This window comes from Oncorhynchus keta, chromosome 1 (assembly GCF_023373465.1).
Source record: "Oncorhynchus keta strain PuntledgeMale-10-30-2019 chromosome 1, Oket_V2, whole genome shotgun sequence".
In the NCBI taxonomy this organism is placed as follows: domain Eukaryota; kingdom Metazoa; phylum Chordata; class Actinopteri; order Salmoniformes; family Salmonidae; genus Oncorhynchus; species Oncorhynchus keta.
Window position 1 is genome coordinate 81,021,556 of NC_068421.1, and position 21,381 is coordinate 81,042,936.

General features: G+C 47.8%; 2 protein-coding genes across 2 annotated transcripts in view; both read right to left on the minus strand.

Annotated features, from left to right (window-relative positions):
* Positions 1-7: 7 nt before the first annotated feature.
* The window catches only part of LOC118383308 (uncharacterized), a 74,408-nt gene continuing 53,034 nt past the window's right edge, over positions 8-21,381 (minus strand). Inside the window, exons 32-54 of the mRNA XM_052461937.1 lie at positions 20,754-21,014; positions 20,339-20,599; positions 17,167-17,430; positions 16,671-16,931; positions 15,646-15,906; positions 15,117-15,377; positions 14,715-14,975; positions 14,144-14,401; positions 12,347-12,607; positions 11,916-12,188; positions 10,790-11,050; positions 7,578-7,838; positions 6,457-6,717; positions 5,872-6,132; positions 5,363-5,650; positions 4,850-5,086; positions 4,354-4,425; positions 2,475-4,179; positions 2,097-2,209; positions 1,799-1,933; positions 1,302-1,484; positions 1,005-1,179; positions 8-803 (exon numbers count right to left, since the gene is read on the minus strand). Of these exons, the coding sequence (XP_052317897.1) occupies positions 3,905-4,179; positions 4,354-4,425; positions 4,850-5,086; positions 5,363-5,650; positions 5,872-6,132; positions 6,457-6,717; positions 7,578-7,838; positions 10,790-11,050; positions 11,916-12,188; positions 12,347-12,607; positions 14,144-14,401; positions 14,715-14,975; positions 15,117-15,377; positions 15,646-15,906; positions 16,671-16,931; positions 17,167-17,430; positions 20,339-20,599; positions 20,754-21,014 (4,538 nt within the window). The 3' untranslated portion in view covers positions 8-803; positions 1,005-1,179; positions 1,302-1,484; ... (1 more) ...; positions 2,097-2,209; positions 2,475-3,904. The remainder of the gene's footprint in view (positions 804-1,004; positions 1,180-1,301; positions 1,485-1,798; positions 1,934-2,096; positions 2,210-2,474; positions 4,180-4,353; positions 4,426-4,849; positions 5,087-5,362; positions 5,651-5,871; positions 6,133-6,456; positions 6,718-7,577; positions 7,839-10,789; positions 11,051-11,915; positions 12,189-12,346; positions 12,608-14,143; positions 14,402-14,714; positions 14,976-15,116; positions 15,378-15,645; positions 15,907-16,670; positions 16,932-17,166; positions 17,431-20,338; positions 20,600-20,753; positions 21,015-21,381) is intronic.
* henmt1 (HEN methyltransferase 1) lies at positions 246-2,558 on the minus strand. Its single transcript, XM_035786560.2, has 6 exons — positions 2,475-2,558; positions 2,097-2,209; positions 1,799-1,933; positions 1,302-1,484; positions 1,005-1,179; positions 246-803 (listed from the first exon to the last, which is right to left on the minus strand). Exons 1-6 carry the CDS (start codon positions 2,556-2,558, stop codon positions 246-248), a joined length of 1,248 nt encoding a protein of 415 aa, XP_035642453.1.

Below are 21,381 nucleotides of genomic sequence, written 5' to 3' on the forward strand. Positions count from 1 at the left end.
CAATGACTATATTCTCATCAAATTTTATTAGGAACATGTTCCTTCTTCATTTAAGGATATGGTTGAATCTTATCTGATGGCCCCTAGTTCTAGAACTGTATATTGCCAGGAAAAATGAAAATACACACCACTAGTACATCAAAGAATACACTCCTTATATGACAAAGGTCATCCAAGCTTGGTCTCCCAGTCCTTGTTCTCCATGCTACTGACCAAGCTCGGTCTCCCAGTCCTTGTTCTCCATGCTACTGACCAAGCTCGGTCTCCCAGTCCTCGTTCTCCACGCTACTGACAAAAAACGGACCTGTCCCTGTGTTATCACAGTTCTCATCCCACTCCAAATCTTCATCATCGCTGTCCACCAACACCACGGCAGTGCCATCGTTGGTTAACTGTACTCTAGAGTTCTCCAGTAGGAACTTTGTGAGACTCTGGACTGTCCCACTCAGAGCTTGCACTCTGGGGCAGGAGCACAACCTGACCAAGGGGACACACACAGACTGACCTTCTCTGTAGGGCTCCTCCTGTCCCATGTCTGTTCTACCCTCTCCCCCCACCTCCTCATTCTCTACCTCAAACCCTCTACCACCTGCCTCCACTTCACCTGTCTGACTCTCCTCCCTGTCCATTCCTTCTCTCGAACAACCCTCTTCACCTGTCTGTTCTGATTCTTCATCCCCCATTCCACGTATCTCCTCCAGCCACTCTCTCTTCAGGGTCTCAGCCCAGTACAGGACCTCATTCACCAGAGTCCTCTGGAAGATATTGCTGTCACACAGGCTTGGGTACACCACGTTGTATAACTGGAGTATGAGGGATGGAGAGAAAGGGTAAGGGAAAGACAATGTGAGAAATAGGTTAGGACAGAGGGGCCTATTTTATTCTCACTGGCCACTTTCTGAAACGCATGCAAAACTATGTGACACTGATACTTTGATCTCTGATCACACAGGTAATGAGACCAGATTAAACAACAAGAGTAGACCCCATTTGTGCCTCCTCACCACTCTGTAAGGAAGATGCTCCTCTGCGACATTATTTTGCAGACGTGCGTCACCTCCTGCTATCTGAAACACTCCGATTTGAGAGCAGAACCCGATGCTCTCCTCCTGGGCCGGTATCTGTCCTACACCTGTAAACGCCACCACATAACCAAACTCTTTGCACACCTTCAGAGCCCTGGGAGAGCAGGAGAGATGGAGAGGATGAGTGCAAACTAAGTACAAATAAGAAAAAGGTATACCTTTTTAGAATGATGATTATAATACAGGCATACTGACTGCATGGTAATGTACACATACCAGGTCTGAAACTCTACTTTAGTCCATTCAAATTTGTGGTCGTAGTGTCTAAACCCTGTCAGCCCGGGGAGCAGGGGGTTGAAGTCAGCGTTTGGAGTGCTAATGATTGCTGCTACTGGGGCCATGTAGCCAAATACAACCTCAGTGAACCTATCCACATCCTCAAGCTGTAGATGCTCAATGCTGTAGGGAGCAAGTTTGTGATTAACATAAAATACCATGACAATATTGAAGGGCACATGATGGGCAAACCCTTACATGTGGCAATCAACATGGAATTGATGTACCAGTATGTTGGTGCTCATATAATACAGTATCTGAAAAAGTAGAAAAACATTGTCTGAGGGCTAATCCCTCCAGTAGTCACCCAGACATCCAGTGCTTCTACACCCGCATTGCTTGCTGTTTGGGGTTTTATGCTGGGTTTCTGTACAGCACTTTTAGATATCAGCTAATGTACGAAGGGCTATATAAATACATTTGATTTGATGACTTACAGCTCAATACTCGTCACCAGATCAAATCCTTTGGTGCGGGGATCCCTCTCGGTGACTGAACCCTGGTACAGCTCAATGGTCAGGGGATGATCACCTGGCTGCAGGTAGTCAGTTGGAATCGGTGCCAGTTCATACCTGCTCAGGATTTAATTGTAAAGGTCCTTAGTTTAGGTTATGATAAATTAAGACAGGTAGGTGTGTGTGTACTACAGTCTCACAAATGTAGACCTAGGTCATAGGATAGGATCTCACAAATCAATGGACAATGTTTTATTTGTTGAAATAACTTAAAACACACATTTTAGCCCTGATAACTGCACAGTCAATGTCCAGTCCAGCAAGCAGTTCAATTTCTTTGTGAAACTTCAGCTTCCTAAGGAGAGTGCAGTCATTGCATCCCAAGTCTACCACCTGAAGAAGAGAATGGACAAGTACACATAAAATACAGTTGTAATGGGACTATTGCAGATAAGTTGACAAGTTCTGATAAATAGTTTTCCCCATTTATTTTCAATTAGCGGGTCAGACTTTAAACAACGTCAACATAAGGCAGGCCGAAGACGGTCTGCATCTAAACCGTGTCGTTCTGCGATTAGCTAGCTAGCTAACGTTACATGTGGGTTGTTTCGATGGAAGCCACAACTGAACCATCACGTAAAGTAGTTTTATACAGTACCTTTTTGGGTTTGTTCTTTTTGACGAAGTCGATTACAAATTCGTATCGCTGTATGTACAATGGTGGAGTAAATATCGTGTTCATCGTAAACAATTAACTAGTTACTACTTGAAACACTGCTGCTAGAGGTCGAATCGCTCAATTTGAGCCATTATGGCGCTGGCGCAACATCTCTCTGAAATAATGCCAGTTCAAGTGGACTAAATCTGACTCTGCGGAACCCTGGCCTAAATAACAGGTTGCAGCAGAGTTCAGTTTTTTTTAACGATTTTCCATGAAATGTTAATTCTTCCCAGTTATTGGTGCATGTGTTATATTTGAATGTTTGTTTTTCTATAGCCTTGTGTAACAGTATAACTTTAATCCGTCCCCTCGCCGGGCGCGAACCGGTCACCCACGAAGCATCGTTACCCATCGCTCCACAAAAGCCGCGGCCCTTGCAGAGCATGGGGAACCACTAGTTCAAGAAGAATCTGAATCAGGGATGTTCACATGGGTCTCACAGGCTCCTGGGTTGCATCAAGTATGTCCATTTGTTTGAGAGTCTGCTGATGCTCAGATATAAATTGATCTGTCTGCCCGAATGGTCTGAGTTCAACATTCTAATTTGTCTTTCGGGTCCACGCAGAAATGTTTCCTATAGTACATGAAAACAAAAGTATTGACTCCCATCATCCAGACTCCCATACAACTACTGTAGATAATGTAGATGAGCAGTCATCATTGGCTGTTATATATAATGGATACAATGATAGCTGCTTTTATTCCTTAAATCTGTGCTTGATATAAAAATAGCTATTGTAGCTATAGTTTTGAGACAAGATGTATAGTACATCAGATAGGACACATACTGTATGGTTAACAAAAATATTGCTTCATAAATTACTACTTGCTTGATAGCATTTATTTGCTCTCTTGATCTACTTTTTCTTTGTTTCAAATCATGTATACAACCAACAGAATAATCTAAAATACATTTAGTGGACAGAAAAGTTGTTCGTGTAGGTCTCAAAAATATAACAATTTGAAGATAAATAAAAATATATTTTTAGGCATACTTTTTTCAAAGAACTACACATTATAAAGACACATGCTGCGATCTTACCGATTACAAAAAAACAAGGAAATGATACCTAGCTCTAAAAAGTAACAACAAAAAAATACCACATTTCAGCTTTCAAGTTAATCGAAAATAACATAGCTTTAGTAGGATCATCTATGCGATAAAGACTGCCTTTTGTGATAGTAATTTAAGCTTAACAACAGTAACCCCTCCCTGTCCCTCAGTCTGTTGAAAAGCCTCTCTTCTGCCTTGCGTGTTTACTTCTAGAGATAGGAAGCAGTCACTGATAATTCTCTTTACACTACATCGATTGGTGGTTGCCCTGGCAACTGTAATGTCCATTTGGTGAGGGTGAAAGTCAAGCCAATCACATGGGGACTCCAGTAGTGACACACTCCTTGGAGTAGTTGCTCTGGGTGTGTTCGTTCTTGGCCGAGACGAAGATGCAGTATCTTGTGGAGGGCTCGAGGTCGTTCACATTGGTCAGCTCTTCAGAGATGGTCAGCACCTGGCGTCTGGAGGGTGTGTCTTCTTGGACGATGATAATGGTGTAGAGGGTGGCGTCCCTCACCGGTGCCCACTCCATGTGCAGAGAAACACCTGTTACCGTAGCAACTAACACCTTGGGTTCGGACAGCTCCTCTGGGAAGGGAAGGAGGAAAAGTAATGTTATTATGAACCATTGATTTCACTATTTGTTTGACCTTTAGCATATTTGTAGACTAGACATTAACTATTTTGAGAGTGTGAGGAATATAATTATGCATAAATGGTGCAAAGATTAGAGATGGCGTGGCAGTTTGAGAATGTGCTCACCTCTGATGCGGAATTCAGCAAATGTGGCAGGCTTTGCCATCCCCAGATCTCTTCTGTGGCGATTTGATGGCCCTGAGAAAGAGGATCAAAGATAGACTGTGTTATTGAAAGCTTGAAAACAAGCACAACACCATGTGCAGTAGATATTTATCATCATCCATATTGATGATCCATATCAGATTTAGTCCACTTGAACTGGCATTGATCCAGAGAGATGTTGCGCCAGCGCCATAATAATGGCGATTCGACCTCTAGCAGCAGTTTCAAGTAGTAACAAGTTAATTGTTTATGATGAACACAATATTTACTCCACCATTGTACATACAACGATACGAATTTGTATCGATATGGATGATATCCCCCATCACAGTGGTTTATTCATCACAGTGTGGTTGGATTCACTTGGAATCACTGATAAAAACAGGCAAAACAATGTCCAAGGCCTAATTTGCCTACTATGAATATTTTCCTTCTGTATCATATTTTCCGATCTCACCGTTGATGTCTTTGGTGGGGACGCTTTCTCCCACAGTGTTGCTAGCGGTAACCTCGATGGCGCCTGGCTGGACGTTGTTAAGCTGACAGGACAGTTCCGTGGTGGAACACACCTGCGTGCGGCTGTCTCTGGTCACGTCGTAGACGGTGTACTGTGTGGCGAACACTGCAGCCTCCCAGGACAGCATGGCAGGCGTGTTGTCACCCGTGTAGTTCACGCCCAGAGGTGCGCAGGGAGCTGGAAGGGAAAGGGTTGGTTTACTAATGTCAACTCTGGAATAAAGATCCCTCAGCCCTACTCTCAGGATAATCCCCCACCTCAGGGCAGAAGTAACTTCCCAGCCAAAACTGTCACTCTCTTTTTATAGACTAAGGTCACATTACCCTCAGAATAGACTGACTGAATTCAGTAGCGTTGCAGACCAGTAGCATTGCTGCTCATTTGCATTTCAATCATAATATTAAATCAGTGTCCACATTCAAACCCTTATGGCTCCCTGTTTAGTTAACATACCTGTTGTCCCGGTAATGGGGGTGGAGGGCTTGCTGGTTCCGGCAGAGTTCCTGGTACGGACTGTCAGACTGTAGGAGGAGGCACAGGGCAGGGCCAACTCAAAGAAGGTGTACTTTATCCAATAGGACGAGACATCAAACATGGCCTGCGGGTCATCCAGGATAGTGCCGGTCATCTCAACCAGGTACTCGACATTGGGGCAGACGACCGCACTCCAGGAGGTACGGGCAAAGTGGGTCTTGCCGATTAGTCGCATGCGGTTCCGCACGGTGGCAGGGGCGCAGGGGGCTAGGAGGAGAGAGGAAGGAGGTTAGAAAGGATAGAGAGAATAAATCAAGATCATTAGAATCTATACTATTGCATTAATCTCTATATTAGTTAGCCAGTATCTGATTAGACCGTTTGAATACATTGTACTGTATGCAGTGTTCCCTGTCCTCCTGATGTCATTCATTCACTGACTCTACTCCTCAACCATCTCTAGCTGAAAGAACTGGATGGGTTATTACCTGCTCCCTCAAGCAGGGGTTGGCTGTACGAGCTGTTGCAGGCTCCATCAGAGGCCAGCACAGAGAAGTTGTACATGGCTCCACAGTCAAGACCCTGGATTGTGCAGGAGGTGTCCATGCTGTCACAGTACAGCAAGTCCCCATCCTCAGACTGGGCAAAGCCATAGTACCCCACAGAGCCCTGGCTGGGGGACCAGGACAACACGCCTGAGCTAGTCTCACACTGGACATGAACGGACAGGCCAACGGGGTCACAGGGCACTGGGAGAAGAGAATAGACGCAACGTTATAACAATGGTGCAGTGCAATGTTACTTGAATACAACAGCAATGTTATGTTACAGATTACCTCTACATTATAGCAGATTGGAGTTTTTAAAGTCAGTATAAAAGGAGGGATGGTGTACTTGATGAGAAGTGCATCAAAGGAACATTGATCAAAAGGAACATTTGGATCAAATAATCGGGTATTTGATGTCAATTGTCTGATCCTTCGGAACAAAATGTTCCCTTCGATCCATGTTCTTATATACTGTATATACTGAACAGAGAATACTGTACTGCTATCTGCTGTATCATAATGTACCTGTGCTGAAGGTGACGTTGGGGCTGGCCTTGCTGGTGCAGGTGCTGGCGCTGGCGGTCACGCTGAATGTGTAGGACTGACCACAGTGGAGCTTAGCCAGGGTACATTTGTTCACAGAGCTGTTACAGGTGCGGACGTCACCGCCTCGGCTGGTGGCGGTGAGGAGGTAGGACTGGGCCACCAAGGAGTGAGCCCAGGACACCACTGTACCTTCTGCCTTGCAGGACGCTACCACTGTCACATCCTCAGGAACACAGGGAGCTGGAGGCAGAGGTTAGATGAAAAGTATCAGGACATTGGGATAGCTAGTAAGAACCCCTCAGTAATACAGTCTCTCTGTATTCAGTATGTCTGGTGTAGAGCACTTAGTGTGTTGCTCAGTATTGATTGCAATCATTGTTGATTTGGCTTTATTATGTGCTGTTTCTCGTCATGTATCTTTATGCGTCACAATATAGTGGTGGGGTAATTTTTACTTCCTGTGTTGACCATGGGTAATGAATCTTTATACGTCACAATATAGTGGTGGGGTAATTTTTACTTCCTGTGTTGACCATGGGTAATGAATCTTTATACGTCACAATATAGTGGTGGGGTCTTTTTACTTCCTGTGTTGACCATGACGAATGTATCCTAATATGTCCTGTTGTCGTGGTGGAGAACTCCAGCTTCCTATGTTGATTATTCTGTCACGGTGGAGAACTCTAGATACCTGTGTTGATTCTAGTGTCGTGGTGGAGAACTCTCGATACCTGTGTTGATTCTAGTGTTATGGTGGAGAACTCTAGATACCTGTGTGGATTCTAGTGTCGTGGTGGAGAACTCTAGATACCTGTGTTGATTCTAGTGTCGTGGTGGAGAACTCTAGATACCTGTGTGGATTCTAGTGTCGTGGTGGAGAACTCTAGATACCTGTGTTGATTCTAGTGCCGTGGTGGAGAACTCTAGATACCTGTGTTGATTCTAGTGCCGTGGTGGAGAACTCTAGATAACTGTGTTGATTCTAGCGCCGTGGTGGAGAACTCTAGATACCTGTGTTGATTCTAGTGCCGTGGTGGAGAACTCTAGATACCGGTGTTGACCAAGAGTAAGGTGTCCTTGTGGTGGAGTGGTCTAGTTACCTGTGTTGATCTTTTTTGGTGGGCTCCTCAAGGTGCTGCACTTGTCGGAGGGGACGGAGACGATGATGGTGTAGTGCATGCCGCAGCGCACTCCCATGAGCTCACAGGAAGTGGACGTGCTGTTACAGGTGAACATGGATTGGTCTTGTCCCTCTGCCGTTGCCACGATGGTAGGAGATAACTCTGTATGCTCCCAGCTAACCACGATACTGCTGCTATGGCATGCGTTGACCGCGGTGATGGTTTTCAGGGCGCAGGGACCTAAAGAGAAGAAAGGTAGTTCAGTTATAGAGTCACAGACTGTACACCGCCAGAGAACAGTCAGGTTAGGAGATAGGACAGTTAAGACTACTGTGAGGTCATTTATAAATTAATATTTTATTGCCCATGAACTGAACAGAATTTGATTTACACCTGAGTCTGAGCACAAAATCATAAAGAACAACTAGAGTGTAACGTACCTGTCTCGATCCGGAAGGTATTACTGGGTGAGCTCTGACAGTGTGTAACGTACCTGTCTCGATCCGGAAGGTATTACTGGGTGAGCTCAGACAGTGTGTAACGTACCTGTCTCGATCTGGAAGGTATTACTGGGTGAGCTCTGACAGTGTGTAACGTACCTGTCTCGATCCGGAAGGTATTACTGGGTGAGCTCTGACAGTGTGTAACGTACCTGTCTCGATCCGGAAGGTATTACTGGGTGAGCTCAGACAGTGTGTAACGTACCTGTCTCGATCTGGAAGGTATTACTGGGTGAGCTCTGACAGTGTGTAACGTACCTGTCTCGATCTGAAGGTATTACTGGGTGAGCTCTGATAGTGTGTAACGTACCTGTCTCGATCTGAAGGTATTACTGGGTGAGCTCAGACAGTGTGTAACGTACCTGTCTCGATCTGGAAGGTATTACTGGGTGAGCTCTGATAGTGTGTAACGTACCTGTCTCGATTTGAAGGTATTACTGGGTGAGCTCAGACAGTGTGTAACGTACCTGTCTCGATCTGAAGGTATTACTGGGTGAGCTCAGACAGTGTGTAACGTACCTGTCTCGATCTGAAGGTATTACTGGGTGAGCTCAGACAGTGTGTAACGTACCCGTCTCGATCTCGAAGGTATTACTGGATGAGCTCAGACAGTGTGTAACGTACCTGTCTCGATCTGGAAGGTATTACTGGGTGAGCTCTGACAGTGTGTAACGTACCTGTATCGATCTGGAAGGTATTACTGGGTGAGCTCTGACAGTGTGTAACGTACCCGTCTCGATCTGGAAGGTATTACTGGGTGAGCTCAGACAGTGTGTAACGTACCTGTCTCGATCTGGAAGGTATTACTGGGTGAGCTCAGACAGTGTGTAACGTACCCGTCTCGATCTGGAAGGTATTACTGGGTGAGCTCAGACAGTGTGTAACGTACCTGTATCGATCTGGAAGGTATTACTGGGTGAGCTCTGACAGTGTGTAACGTACCTGTCTCGATCTGGAAGGTATTACTGGGTGAGCTCAGACAGTGTGTAACGTACCCGTCTCGATCTGGAAGGTATTACTGGGTGAGCTCTGACAGTGTGTAACGTACCTGTATCGATCTGGAAGGTATTACTGGGTGAGCTCAGACAGTGTGTAACGTACCTGTCTCGATCTGGAAGGTATTACTGGGTGAGCTCAGACAGTGTGTAACGTACCCGTCTCGATCTGGAAGGTATTACTGGGTGAGCTCTGACAGTGTGTAACGTACCTGTCTCGATCTGGAAGGTATTACTGGGTGAGCTCTGACAGTGTGTAACGTACCCGTCTCGATCTCGAAGGTATTACTGGGTGAGCTCTGACAGTGTGAAACGTACCTGTCTCGATCTGGAAGGTATTACTGGGTGAGCTCTGACAGTGTGTAACGTACCCGTCTCGATCTCGAAGGTATTACTGGGTGAGCTCTGACAGTGTGTAACGTACCTGTCTCGATCTGGAAGGTATTACTGGGTGAGCTCTGACAGTGTGTAACGTACCTGTCTCGATCTGGAAGGTATTACTGGGTGAGCTCTGACAGTGTGTAACGTACCCGTCTCGATCTCGAAGGTATTACTGGGTGAGCTCTGACAGTGTGTAACGTACCTGTCTCGATCTGGAAGGTATTACTGGGTGAGCTCTGATAGTGTGTAACGTACCCGTCTCGATCTGGAAGGTATTACTGGGTGAGCTCTGATAGTGTGTAACGTACCCGTCTCGATCTCGAAGGTATTACTGGGTGAGCTCTGACAGTGTGTAACGTACCTGTCTCGATCTGGAAGGTATTACTGGGTGAGCTCTGATAGTGTGTAACGTACCTGTATCGATCTGGAAGGTATTACTGGGTGAGCTCAGACAGTGTGTAACGTACCTGTCTCGATCTGGAAGGTATTACTGGGTGAGCTCTGACAGTGTGTAACGTACCTGTCTCGATCTGGAAGGTATTACTGGGTGAGCTCAGACAGTGTGTAACGTACCTGTCTCGATCTGGAAGGTATTACTGGGTGAGCTCTGACAGTGTGTAACGTACCCGTCTCGATCTGGAAGGTATTACTGGGTGAGCTCAGACAGTGTGTAACGTACCTGTCTCGATCTGGAAGGTATTACTGGGTGAGCTCAGACAGTGTGTAACGTACCCGTCTCGATCTCGAAGGTATTACTGGGTGAGCTCTGACAGTGTGTAACGTACCTGTCTCGATCTGGAAGGTATTACTGGGTGAGCTCTGACAGTGTGTAACGTACCTGTATCGATCTGGAAGGTATTACTGGGTGAGCTCTGACAGTGTGTAACGTACCTGTATCGATCTGGAAGGTATTACTGGGTGAGCTCTGACAGTGTGTAACGTACCTGTATCGATCTGGAAGGTATTACTGGGTGAGCTCTGACAGTGTGTAACGTACCTGTATCGATCTGGAAGGTATTACTGGGTGAGCTCTGACAGTGTGTAACGTACCTGTATCGATGTGGAAGGTATTACTGGGTGAGCTCTGACAGTGTGTAACGTACCTGTATCGATCTGGAAGGTATTACTGGGTGAGCTCTGACAGTGTGTAACGTACCTGTATCGATCTGGAAGGTATTACTGGGTGAGCTCTGACAGTGTGTAACGTACCCGTCTCGATCTGGAAGGTATTACTGGGTGAGCTCTGACAGTGTGTAACGTACCTGTATCGATCTGGAAGGTATTACTGGGTGAGCTCTGACAGTGTGTAACGTACCTGTATCGATCTGGAAGGTATTACTGGGTGAGCTCTGACAGTGTGTGTTGACAGCAGTCACATGGAAGGTGTACTGGGTTCCGCAGGCCAGGTCAGGCACATTACAGGCAGTAGAATAAGAAGTGCAGGTGGAGTTAACACCTCCGCCGCCGTTGGCCAGGACTGTGTATGTCTGAGCCCCGGTGGAGGCATCCCAAGACACCCAGACAGAGTTAGAAATACAGTCCAGACTACCTTTAGCATTCTGGGGGACACATGGAGCTGTGGAAGGGGAGAAAGAAAGGTTTTAATGGTACTGTTCTACTGTTTGTTCTACTGTCTGTTCTACTGTTCTACTGTTTGTTCTACTGTTGGTTCTACTGTTTGTTCTACTGTTCTACTGTTTGTTCTACTGTTCTACATCCATGGAGAAAAGGGAAAAGCACGCACATAAAAAGGAGTGTTTCTTTTCGTTCGGTTCTGGTCTACACAGCAGGTGTGGATGGAATAATCTCATTCCTCCTGGAGACTGTGTGTAACACTCCCCTATTAATGCAGTGTGTGTGTAACACTCCCCTATGAATGCAGTGTGTGTGTGTAACACTCCCCTATGAATGCAGTGTGTGTGTGTAACACTCCCCTATTAATGCAGTGTGTGTGTAACACTCCCCTATTAATGCAGTGTGTGTGTAACACTCCCCTATGAATGCAGTGTGTGTGTGTAACACTCCCCTATGAATGCAGTGTGTGTGTGTGTGTGTGTGTGTGTAACACTCCCCTATGAATGCAGTGTGTGTGTGTAACACTCCCCTATGAATGCAGTGTGTGTGTGTGTGTGTGTGTGTAACACTCCCCTATGAATGCAGTGTGTGTGTGTAACACTCCCCTATGAATGCAGTGTGTGTGTGTGTGTGTGTGTGTAACACTCCCCTATGAATGCAGTGTGTGTGTGTGTGTGTGTGTGTGTGTGTGTGTGTGTAACACTTCCTATGAATGCAGTGTGTGTGTGTGTGTGTGTGTAACACTTCCTATGAATGCAGTGTGTGTGTGTGTGTGTAACACTTCCTATGAATGCAGTGTGTGTGTGTGTGTGTGTGTAACACTTCCTATGAATGCAGTGTGGGGGTCACCTGTGTTCTGGTCTTACCTGAGGAAACCTCTACGGCGCCACTGACTTTGCTCTTACAGCCACCTCTGATGGAGGTAACCGTGACGCTGTAGAGGTGTCCACATGGAAGGTTCTCAATGGAACACCCGGTTCTTATTGGAAGACCCCTGGAGTCACATGACAGGTCGGCGGAGCCGCTGGTCACAGCCGTCACATGGAAGGATTCGGCGTTAGGGTTGGCGGACCATGTGACCATCATGGAGCCGGCGGCACACTGTACATCCACAGCCACGTCCTGGGAAGGGCAGGGAGCTGCGAGGAGAGACAGAGGAGGCTAGTGATAATCTCAGGTTTCTAAGCCTATAGTGGTGTCACATTTGTTTCTGCATCAAGGCAGAGCTGCCCACCGAACAAGATTGAATAATTCAAACTCCAATCTGCTGTAATGTAGAGGTCAATTCTCCCTTTACCTGTCCTGACGTGTGCCGTGTCGCTGTCTACGCTGCTGCAGGTGTCGTCTTTGGAGACCACAGTGACGTTGTAGGTCTGTCCACACTGCAGTCCGCTCAGATCACAGTGTGTCTGACTGTTGTTACACATCGCCTGGTGACCTCCATCTGTTGTGCCAACAGCCTGGTACAACACCGCGCCGCTGGCCCGCTCCCATGTCACCGCTGCAGAGTTAGAGAGGCACTGGAGGGATGCCTGCACATTGGTGGGGTTACAGGGGACTGAAAAGAGACAGGAAGGAGAGAGAATGGAAGAACATTTTAATTGTCTCCACATTCTGATGTACTCTTACAGCGGGGCAAAAAGTTTTTAGTCAGCCACCAATTGTGCAAGTTCTCCCACTTAAAAAGATGAGAGAGGCCTGTAATTGTCATCATAGGTACACTTCAACTATGACAGACAAAATGAGAAGAAAAAAAATCCAGAAAATCACATTGTAGATTTTTAATGAATTTATTTGCAAATTATAGTGGAAAATAAGTATTTGGTCACCTACAAACAAGCTAGATTTCTGGCTCTCACAGACCTGTAACTTCTTCTTTAAGAGGCTCCTCTGTCCTGCACTCATTACCTGTATTAATGGCACCTGTTTGAACTTGTTATCAGTATAAAATACACCTGTCCACAACCTCAAACAGTCACACTCCAAACTCCACTATGGCCAAGACCCAAGAGCTGTCAAAGGACACCAGAAACAAAATTGTAGACCTGCACTAGGCTGGGAAGACTGAATCTGCAATAGGCAAGCAGCTTGTTTTAAAGAAATCAACTGTGGGAGCAATTATTAGAAAATGGAAGACATACAAGACCACTGATAATCTCCCTTGATCTGGGGCTCCACGCAAGATCTCACCCCGTGGGGTCAAAATGATCACAAGAACGGTGAGCAAAAATCCCAGAACCACACGGGGGGACCTAGTGAATGACCTGCAGAGAGCTGGGACCAAAGTAACAAAGCCTACCATTAGTAACACACTACGCCGCCAGGGACTCAAATCCTGCAGTGCTAGACGTGTCCCCCTGCTTAAGCCAGTACATGTCCAGGCCCGTCGGAATTTTGCTAGAGAGCATTTGGATGATCCAGAAGAAGATTGGGAGAATGTCATATGGTCAGATGAAACCAAAATAGAACTTTTTGGTAAAAACGCAACTCGTCGTGTTTGGAGGACAAAGAATGCTGAGTTGCATCCAAAGAACACCATACCCACTGTGAAGCATGGGGGAGGAAACATCATGCTTTGGGGCTGTTTTCTGCAAAGGGACCAGGACGACTGATCCGTGTAAAGGAAAGAATGAATGGGGCCATGTATCGTGAGATTTTGAGTGAAAACCTCCTTCCATCAGCAAGGGCTTTGAAGATGAAACGTGGCTGGGTCTTTCAGCATGACAATGATCCCAAACACACTGCCCGGGCAACGAAGGAGTGGCTTCGTAAGAAGCATTTCAAGGTCCTGGAGTGGCCTAGCCAGTCTCCAGATCTCAACCCCATAGAAAATCTTTGGAGGGAGTTGAAAGTCCGTGTTGCCCAGCAACAGCCACAAAACATCACTGCTCTAGAGGAGAGCTGCATGGAGGAATGGGCCAAAATACCAGCAACAGTGTGTGAAAACCTTGTGAAGACTTACAGAAAACGTTTGACCTCTGCCATTGCCAACAAAGGGTATATAACAAAGTATTGAGATTAACTTTTGTTATTGACCAAATACTTATTTTCCACCATAATTTGCAAATAAATTCATAAAAAATCAATAACCTACCAGACTGCAGGCTCAGGTACGCATTGCTGTTGTCACAACTCCCGTCCTGGGCTGTGACGGTTAGGTTGTACTGTTGGCCACAGTGCATGCTGGGTAGTCTGCAGCTGGTGGCGTTGCTGTCACACTGGGTCCGGTGTCCGTCGGGGCTGACCGCACGCACCAGGTAGGAAGACACAAGCTCTCCCTGTTCCCATGACACCAGTCCAGCGTTGCTTCCGCACTCCATCTGAGCACTGACATTCTGGGGCTCACAGAGTACTGCACACAGAGAAACCCTTAGAGGTTAGAAAGGAATCTACTGCAGAAAACATACCCGGTTAGAGGGGAATATAGGGTTCTGGAAATAGTGGGGCAAGCTGCAATAATCTGTGGTGTGTGACGACCCAGACAAAACCCTAACAATGGCAGCTTGCTGCCCAAACATTGATCAAACATTCAATCAATTGCATTGAAGCTGAGTGTCTGGCTACATGAAGTTACCCACCAGCAGGTGTGTGCAGCTGTTCTCTATTATAATGAATCTACCTGTGTCCAGGTACACTAAATGCTACATGTAGGGTGACGACCTTACATGTGTTGAGTTGTACGGCGCTGCTGTCTGCGCTGTTACACACATCGTCAGAGGCTTGAACGGTGATGCTGTAGGACAGGCCACACAGCAGCTCAGGGAACTGGCAAGAGGTGTCACTGCTGTTGCATGATGATGCGTAGCCACCGTTGCCCTGGGCAACAGCTGTGTAGGAGGTGGCACCGTTGCTAGGCTCCCAAGATACTGACACAGAGCCAGAGTCACAGTCCATATTGGCCTCCAACTGCTCAGGTACACAGGGCGCTGAGAGAGAAGGAGAGAGAGTACACAGGTACATACCCCGTGCACATACAGTACGTACTGTATACAGTATAAACACGCGGTTGGAATGAGAGGGTGACAGGTCACAGGAGAGGGTGTGTTATCGTCAGGGGCAGGACTAACCTGTCTGCATCTGTATGAGGGTGCTCTCTGATACGTTGCACTCGTTGCTCACGGCGTTGACACTGATGTTGTAGGTGGAGCCGCAGACGAGGTCCAATATGGAACAGACGTTTCCATCGGTCTCGCAGGCGGTCACGTCTCCCTCCATGCTCATAGCCTGGACGGTGTAGGAGTCTACTCCACTGCTGCTCTCCCACTCAACACGGGCTGAGTTAGCTAAACAGTTAAGCTGCGATACAACAGCCTGGGGAGGACAGGGGACTGGGAAGGGAGAGGAGGAGAGAGAGAGACCAATATTCACATTGCTAACATGAACGTTTATGATGCGTTCACTTGAAATGAGAACTGAATGAATGTTGATGCTCTGTACCCTGCCTAACAATAGCATTAATATACTCATCTTTTTCAACTCGATGCTGATGGGTTATTACGGTATGCTGGATCAGTGATATCTCTCACATAATTGTCTCCTTCTGGCATCTGCATTATATAATGGTAGTTGTTGTGTCTAGTAGTATAGTTAACTCACCTGATGACACTTTCATGCTGGTGCTCGGGAAGCTGTCACACTGGCCATCAGATGCCCTCAAGATGACAGTGTATGTCTGTCCACAGGCTAACTCCATAAGTTCACAGTTGGTGTGGTTTGTGTTGCAGGTGGCTGTCTGTTCGTCCCCTGACTGAGCCGTGGCGGTGTAGGTCACAGCTCCCTCAGCGTAGGCCCACTCCAGCAGAACTGAGTCTGTGTAGCAGTCCAGGAGAACCCCAGTGATCTCAGGAGTACAGGGGACTGCAGGGGAGAGGAGCGTCGTATGAGTGGGAAAGTGATGAATAGTACATTGGGAGAATAATACATTGGTAGACACTAGAGTGTGGAAGACCCACCGTAAATGAGAGAATTATATATAAGGTGTTTGGGTGAGACTAAAGGTGAGATGAGGTGATTTTTCTATCGGCCGAACTTCTACAGTATCAACCTGGGCTGTTTGACCTATTGAGTACAGTTAGACCTACTATGTGCTCTGTGTTCTGACTGTGTATGCAGTGTACAGGTACTACCTGGTGTGTACAGTTAGACCTACTGTGTGCTCTGTGTTCTGACTGTGTATGCAGTGTACAGGTACTACCTGGTGTGTACAGTTAGACCTACTGTGTGCTCTGTGTTCTGACTGTGTATGCAGTGTACAGGTACTACCTGGTGTGTACAGTTAGACCTACTGTGTGCTCTGTGTTCTGACTGTGTATGCAGTGTACAGGTACTACCTGGTGTGTACAGTTAGACCTACTATGTGCTCTGTGTTCTGACTGTGTATGCAGTGTACAAGTACTACCTGGTGTGTACAGTTAGACCTACTGTGTGCTCTGTGTTCTGACTGTGTATGCAGTGTACAGGTACTACCTGGTGTGTACAGTTAGACCTACTATGTGCTCTGTGTTCTGACTGTGTATGCAGTGTACAGGTACTACCTGGTGTGTACAGTTAGACCTACTATGTGCTGTGTTCTGACTGTGTATGCAGTGTACAGGTACTACCTGGTGTGTACAGTATCTCACCTGTCTGGAACTCTGCCAAGTGGCTGGGCAGGCTGGAGCAGCGATCGTTCACCGCCACCACCTGCACGGTGTAGGGCACTCCGCAGATCAGGTTGGCCAGGATGCATTGTGGGTCAGTGCTCTCGCAGGAGGAGAGAGCGCCGCGGGGGCTTTGAGCCACGGCTCTGTAGGACAGCGCGCCCTGGGTGGGGCTCCAGGTCACTGAGGCTGTGTTGTCAGAACAGTCCATAACGGCCACAACATGGGTAGGGACACAGGGAACTGTGGAGAGGGACCGAGAAGGGTTAATCTTTTGAGAGGGAACATATGCGTTTTGGTAGTCTTTGGATGTGGATTCAGAGACCTCTGTACCCTGCCTGGTCTCTGGTCCATATGTGACATGTTTATTTCTATCACGGTTTAGCATGGTCTCTTAGTTTGTTAGTTGTGCAAGGACCTCTCTTCTGCTAGTCTGGTCTTTCTCTCTTGTGTTGAAGTGTCCTGTGGTCTGTCTCACCTGTGGTCAGGGTGTTGACGACACTGGGGTCGGAGTGACAATGTTGGTTGGATGCGGTGACGGTAACGGTATAGTTCTGGCCACAGCGCAGGTCCGGCATGCCGCACTGGAAGCTGGACGACATGCAGCTCTTTGATTGGCCGTCCTCGTGTTCCACCGTGGCGGTGTAGTACTCGGCTCCACCGTCGGACACCGCCCACATTACCACGGCGATGTTGGACAGACAGTCCATCGCACTAGAGATGGAGGTGGGATTGCAGGGCTCTGAAGGAGGGAAGATGAAAAGAATATGAGTTATGCACAGATTAAAATCTTTAAGAAGGCATACAGGTGTGCTTGGTGAAAGTGGACATGTTTGTTTAGCAAGTTGACATTTATTGGAATGAATATTGTATTGTTCTGGAGGCAGAGCTGAGCAGTATCCGCTTGATGGACCAGCCACAAAGTCAAAATTGGCCAAAATGTGCTTTTTGTTCTTAATTAGGGTTAGGCATAAGGTTAGCTGTGTGGTTAGGGTTAAGTTTAGGGTTAGGTTTATGACTTTTTGGCTAGGCCTGCTTGTGACCACCCTGCAAAGCTGCTTCCAGGACAAGATTCATCCCAATAAATGTCAACCTGCGTTTGTTTATGGTTACATTGGCGTGCTTAATAACAGTGTAGCACCTGTCACAGTACCTGTCTGTAACTAATTGTTCTACACAGTGTCTGTGAGTGTATGTATGACATCTGTGTCGTGCAGGTGGGCTGGGTGTGATGTTATGTACCTGTCCTGAGTGTTGCAGGTGGGCTGGGTGTGATGTTATGTACCTGTCCTGAGTGTTGAAGGTGGGCTGGGTGTGATGTTATGTACCTGTCCTGAGTGTTGCAGGTGGGCTGGGTGTGATGTTATGTACCTGTCCTGAGTGTTGCAGGTGGGCTGGGTGTGATGTTATGTACCTGTGCTGAGTGTTGAAGGTGGGCTGGGTGTGATGTTATGTACCTGTCCTGAGTGTTGCAGGTGGGCTGGGTGTGATGTTATGTACCTGTCCTGAGTGTTGAAGGTGGGCTGGGTGTGATGTTATGTACCTGTCCTGAGTGTTGAAGGTGGGCTGGGTGTGATGTTATGTACCTGTCCTGAGTGTTGAAGGTGGGCTGGGTGTGATGTTACGTACCTGTCCTGAGTGTTGAAGGTGGGCTGGGTGTGATGTTATGTACCTGTCCTGAGTGTTGAAGGTGGGCTGGGTGTGATGTTATGTACCTGTCCTGAGTGTTGCAGGTGGGCTGGGTGTGATGTTATGTACCTGTCCTGAGTGTTGCAGGTGGGCTGGGTGTGATGTTATGTACCTGTCCTGAGTGTTGAAGGTGGGCTGGGTGTGATGTTACGTACCTGTCCTGAGTGTTGCAGGTGGGCTGGGTGTGATGTTATGTACCTGTCCTGAGTGTTGAAGGTGGGCTGGGTGTGATGTTATGTACCTGTCCTGAGTGTTGCAGGTGGGCTGGGTGTGATGTTATGTACCTGTCCTGAGTGTTGAAGGTGGGCTGGGTGTGATGTTATGTACCTGTCCTGAGTGTTGAAGGTGGGCTGGGTGTGATGTTATGTACCTGTCCTGAGTGTTGCAGGTGGGCTGGGTGTGATGTTATGTACCTGTCCTGAGTGTTGAAGGTGGGCTGGGTGTGATGTTACGTACCTGTCCTGAGTGTTGAAGGTGGGCTGGGTGTGATGTTACGTACCTGTCCTGAGTGTTGAAGGTGGGCTGGGTGTGATGTTATGTACCTGTCCTGAGTGTTGAAGGTGGGATGGGTGTGATGTTACGTACCTGTCCTGAGTGTTGCAGGTGGGCTGGGTGTGATGTTATGTACCTGTCCTGAGTGTTGCAGGTGGGCTGGGTGTGATGTTATGTACCTGTCCTGAGTGTTGCAGGTGGGCTGGGTGTGATGTTATGTACCTGTCCTGAGTGTTGCAGGTGGGCTGGGTGTGATGTTATGTACCTGTCCAGAGTGTTGAAGGTGGGCTGGGTGTGATGTTATGTACCTGTCCTGAGTGTTGCAGATGGGCTGGGTGTGATGTTATGTACCTGTCCTGAGTGTTGCAGGTGGGCTGGGTGTGATGTTATGTACCTGTCCTGAGTGTTGAAGGTGGGCTGGGTGTGATGTTATGTACCTGTCCTGAGTGTTGAAGGTGGGCTGGGTGTGATGTTACGTACCTGTCCTGAGTGTTGCAGGTGGGCTGGGTGTGATGTTATGTACCTGTCCTGAGTGTTGAAGGTGGGCTGGGTGTGATGTTATGTACCTGTCCTGAGTGTTGAAGGTGGGCTGGGTGTGATGTTACGTACCTGTCCTGAGTGTTGCAGGTGGGCTGGGTGTGATGTTATGTACCTGTCCTGAGTGTCGCAGGTGGGCTGGGTGTGATGTTATGTACCTGTCCTGAGTGTTGCAGGTGGGCTGGGTGTGATGTTATGTACCTGTCCTGAGTGTTGAAGGTGGGCTGGGTGTGATGTTATGTACCTGTCCTGAGTGTTGAAGGTGGGCTGGGTGTGATGTTATGTACCTGTCCTGAGTGTTGAAGGTGGGCTGGGTGTGATGTTATGTACCTGTCCTGAGTGTTGCAGGTGGGCTGGGTGTGATGTTATGTACCTGTCCTGAGTGTTGAAGGTGGGCTGGGTGTGATGTTGTGTACCTGTCCTGAGTGTTGCAGGTGGGCTGGGTGTGATGTTACGTACCTGTCCTGAGTGTTGAAGGTGGGCTGGGTGTGATGTTATGTACCTGTCCTGAGTGTTGCAGGTGGGCTGGGTGTGATGTTACGTACCTGTCCTGAGTGTTGAAGGTGGGCTGGGTGTGATGTTACGTACCTGTCCTGAGTGTTGCAGGTGGGCTGGGTGTGATGTTATGTACCTGTCCTGAGTGTTGCAGGTGGGCTGGGTGTGATGTTATGTACCTGTCCTGAGTGTTGCAGGTGGGCTGGGTGTGATGTTATGTACCTGTCCTGAGTGTTGAAGGTGGGCTGGGTGTGATGTTACGTACCTGTCCTGAGTGTTGAAGGTGGGCTGGGTGTGATGTTATGTACCTGTCCTGAGTGTTGAAGGTGGGCTGGGTGTGATGTTATGTACCTGTCCTGAGTGTTGAAGGTGGGCTGGGTGTGATGTTATGTACCTGTCCTGAGTGTTGCAGGTGGGCTGGGTGTGATGTTATGTACCTGTCCTGAGTGTTGCAGGGGGGGAGGGTGCACTCCTGCACTCTGAATCCACTGCCTGGGCAGACAGGTAGTACTCCTGACCACACTGGAACTCTGAGATGTAAGCGTTGGTGTCATTGGTGCTCAGCTCCACCTTGTGGCCGGCGTTGGTCTCTGCAGTCACCATGTAGAAGTCGGCACCGTGGCTCAGGTCCCAGGTCAGGGAGCCAACCCTCCTGCCACAGTCCAGAGTGGGCACCAGATTCTGGGGCACGCAGGGAGCTGTGGAAGATAACAAAACAAGACAGTTAAACACCAACATGATGAATATTTGGGCAATGGGGGAGACGTGGGTAACTGTGGTGGGTAAAACTGTGCCACAGACAAGGGGTAACTGGGACAATAGTATGACTGAGTAGGTGTGTGTCGTGCCTACCTGTGCGTACGGTGGTGCTGTTGCTAGGGGAGCTGCTGCACAGGTAGTCGTTGGAGATGACGTGGACGGTGTAGAGGTCTCCACAGTGCAGGTCCTCCCAGGTGCAGCTGGTAGAGTTGGTGGTGCACATGTGGGTGTGGCCGTCTGTTCCGACAGCGACAGCGGTGTAGGACTCCGCCCCTTCGCTCTCGGCCCAGCTCACTGAGCCCAGGCTGTTCTCACACACAGTGTAGCTCTCCACATGCTGGGGAACACAGGGGGCTGGGGACAGAAACACAACATTCATATAGACTTGTGTGACTGTAATATTTTCTGTTCACTTTTTATTTTTTATTTCACTTTTGTTTATCCATTCCACTTCACTTGCTTTGGCAATGTAAACATATGTTTCCCATGCCAATAAAGTCCCTTGAATTGAATTATAGCCTGGCCCTAGACAACATACTGTCATAGCTGCAGGAGGAGACCAGGTATGTAAACAGATGCAAAGTCTTTGTTTGGATTTGTTTTGGCATGAATGTGCTTCCATAATCAAGGCCCACACATGGAGACAGAATTGAGCTGTGCACCTGCACGGACGGACATAGGCTAGATCTAGACCATGAGATACATAGCATGTTAGTAGATT

Excerpts from the sequence above, each read along its gene's own strand:
- henmt1 (XM_035786560.2), bottom strand. The coding sequence starts at position 2,558 with ATGAACACGATATTTACTCCACCATTGTACATACAGCGATACGAATTT. Across the intron at positions 1,934-2,096 it reads GCAGTTATCAGGGCTAAAAT|GTATGAACTGGCACCGATTC; the intron begins GTGTGTTTTAAG and ends AATCCTGAGCAG. Across the intron at positions 804-1,004 it reads AGCATCTTCCTTACAGAGTG|TTATACAACGTGGTGTACCC; the intron begins GTGAGGAGGCAC and ends CTCATACTCCAG.